The sequence below is a fragment of the Lepus europaeus genome, chromosome 7 (genome assembly GCF_033115175.1).
Source record: "Lepus europaeus isolate LE1 chromosome 7, mLepTim1.pri, whole genome shotgun sequence".
Classification (NCBI taxonomy): Eukaryota; Metazoa; Chordata; class Mammalia; order Lagomorpha; family Leporidae; genus Lepus; species Lepus europaeus.
This window is the reverse complement of record NC_084833.1, coordinates 112028544-112031322: the sequence shown is the minus strand read 5'-3', so window position 1 is coordinate 112031322 and position 2779 is coordinate 112028544. Positions and strand designations below refer to the sequence as shown.

Genomic DNA, 2779 nt, shown 5'->3' with positions numbered 1-2779 from the left:
TTACAAAGTGCATTTCTGCTGGTAATTCTTAATGTGCCTCAGAGAAACTGTGGATTTCATTTTGAAAATTTCATCATCAAGAAACAGAGAGCAAGAAAACATGAAAACTGACCAAAACTGTGAATCACTTGAGGGGCAAGACCAAGATGGCATGGCCCAACGGATAATCTTATTTCAGGAAAAGGAAAGAGCTGTTTATTCTCTCTGCTGAAGTCAGTTTAGCTGCAAAGGGGATTACTAATCAATAATTGGCATGGAGACAGAGTATTCCAACCAGACCATGGTCAGCTACTTTTACCTCGAAGGTCTGATGTACACTGCTGACCATCCCAGCCTCTTTTTTCTCCTCTTCCTCCTCATCTATACCATCACAGTGACTGGGAATCTCCTTATTCTCATCATTGTGGGCTCTGACACTTACCTGCAGTCTCCCATGTACCACTTCCTGGGGCACCTCTCCTTCCTGGATGCCTGTTTGTCTACAGTGACAGTGCCCAAGGTCATGGCAGGCTTGCTGACTCTGGATGGAAAGGTGATCTCCTTTGAGGGCTGTGCCATGCAGCTGTACTGCTTCCACTTCCTGGCCAGCACTGAGTGCTTCCTGTATACAGTCATGGCCTATGACCGTTACCTGGCTATTTGCCAGCCACTGCACTACCCAGTGGCCATGAACAGGCAGGTGTGTGCCAGGCTGGCTGGCATCACTTGGGCCATAGGGGCCACACACTCTGCAATTCATACCTCTCTGACCTTCCACCTGCTCTACTGTGGTCCTCACCACATTGCTTACTTCTTCTGTGATATCCCCCCAGTGTTGAAGCTGGCCTGTGCAGACACCACCACCAATGAGCTTGTCATGCTTGCCAACATTGGCATTGTGGCTGCCGGCTGCCTGATCTTCATTGTCATATCGTACGTCTTCATCGTGGCTGCTGTGCTGCGCATCCGCACAGCAGAGGGCCAGCAGCGGGCCTTCTCCACCTGCACCGCCCACCTCACAGTGGTGCTGCTCTACTACGTGCCCCCTGTCTGTATCTACCTGCAGCCAAGCTCCGGTGGGGCAGGAGCTGGGGCTCCTGCTGTCTTCTACACAATCATCACTCCAATGCTCAACCCTTTCATTTACACGCTAAGGAACAAAGAGGTGAAGCTGGCCCTGGGAAGGCTGTTGTGCCAAGCTCCTGGAGATCGCCCAGCAAGTGGCCAACCCCCATAATCTGAGCTGTAAGTCTCTTACTTTGCCAGCAAAGAAGGCAAGAATCAATCGTGTCTTTAAATGAGTAAAGAAACGAGTTCAAGTATAAATCAGAATGACTGAGTTTCATTTCAGCCACTAAATCGTACCTCTATTTGGTCAAGTGACCTGTGTTAATGTCTCTGTTACAAACTCTTCGTCCACAAATGAAAGAACTGGATGAGGTGATGTCTAGAATATCCAAAATATAACTACTTTGCCTGAGGTATGGAAAAAGTTATTGATATGCTATTTATTTTATACTTGATTTTTTAAAATTTATGTAATAATTTTATTAAATATATAATGTACACTAAAGATCACTGAAAAGAAAAATGCCAGATATATACAATAAAATAAGTCTTCAACCTGCTAAAGAAAAGAAACCACATTTTTTACAAAACTATGATACATTTACAAGGGGGAAAAGTAACTGACTTAAGGTTACTTAGAAAGTATCATTATCTTTATTTTCACCCTCAAAGTCATGCACAACTAAGGCCATTCTGAGTGGTAGACATACATGGATTTCAAATCAGTTGGCCCTAGGACTGGTCCAACCTTGAGTCCACAAAATACAATTTTGTGCAAACATTATCTTACTTGATTTTCAACAAGATTAAAAATAGCTAAATTTTAGAATTTTCTGAGGGCTAAGGGGGAAAGTTATGTTAAATATCTAATATTAAATAGGTGTTCCAGTTTCTTACCAATCAAGCTATAGAAATCTAAGAGATCTTATTATATAAGCAAGAGTCAAGCTGTCTCTGAATCAATAGCAAAGTTCTGGTCTCTTGATTAAGCAAGTATTTAAATAGATTGATTATAAAAAATAAAAAGTAATTTCCACACTACAAGATGATAACAGATAAGTCAAATTTCTATTAAATAAATTAACCAAGTAAGTGGGAGGAATTGTACTATGTTCAGAAAAATGAATGGATGGCCCTAAACTACTCAATAACCATAAAAGAATCTAGAAAGTCTTACTAAAGAATTTAGATTATGAGTAAATTTCACTTCTACTTCTTTATTTCTCCTCTTTTTCATCATATATAGGAGTTCTTTCATCCTCATAATTCATTTTTAAATACTAAATCAGAGGAGAAATCAAAGAAGAAGGGAAGAGACAGTTGGTAAAATGACCAGTTGCTAACATAGGAGATAATAAATACACCCTAAATGTAGGAGACGAAAACATTGCCAATTTGGTGATTATACTAGAGATATGAAATTTTTGGAGAATTAGGTTGGACAGAGGTGTTTTAAGTGTGAACAACTCAAAGACTGTTAGAATGAGAGGAGTAACGCTAGTCATTTTTGATGTACACATATGTAAAACATTGTGCTAGGTGTTTTATCTATATAGAGAACTATATTTCAAGAGAATGCTTTTATTTTTATTTATATTACACAAGTGGGATAACCAACACCAAGGGGATTTGTGTAAAGTAAGTTTTACAAAGCTGAGCAGAGAACAGTGGAAGCCAGGATTTCTACTCAAATCTGTATGGTTTCAAAGGCTACATATTTCAGTTGTACAAT

At 40.0% G+C, this 2779-nt stretch overlaps 1 protein-coding gene across 1 annotated transcript; it reads left to right on the top strand.

Annotated features, from left to right (window-relative positions):
* Positions 1-247: 247 nt before the first annotated feature.
* Positions 248-1216, top strand: LOC133763938 (olfactory receptor 10S1; the record flags this gene model as incomplete). The annotated part of the gene is made up of 1 exon (XM_062197621.1): positions 248-1216. A coding segment is annotated over one exon (969 nt), but the record flags the coding sequence as incomplete, so codon positions are not given.
* Between the last annotated feature and the right edge of the window lie 1563 nt (positions 1217-2779).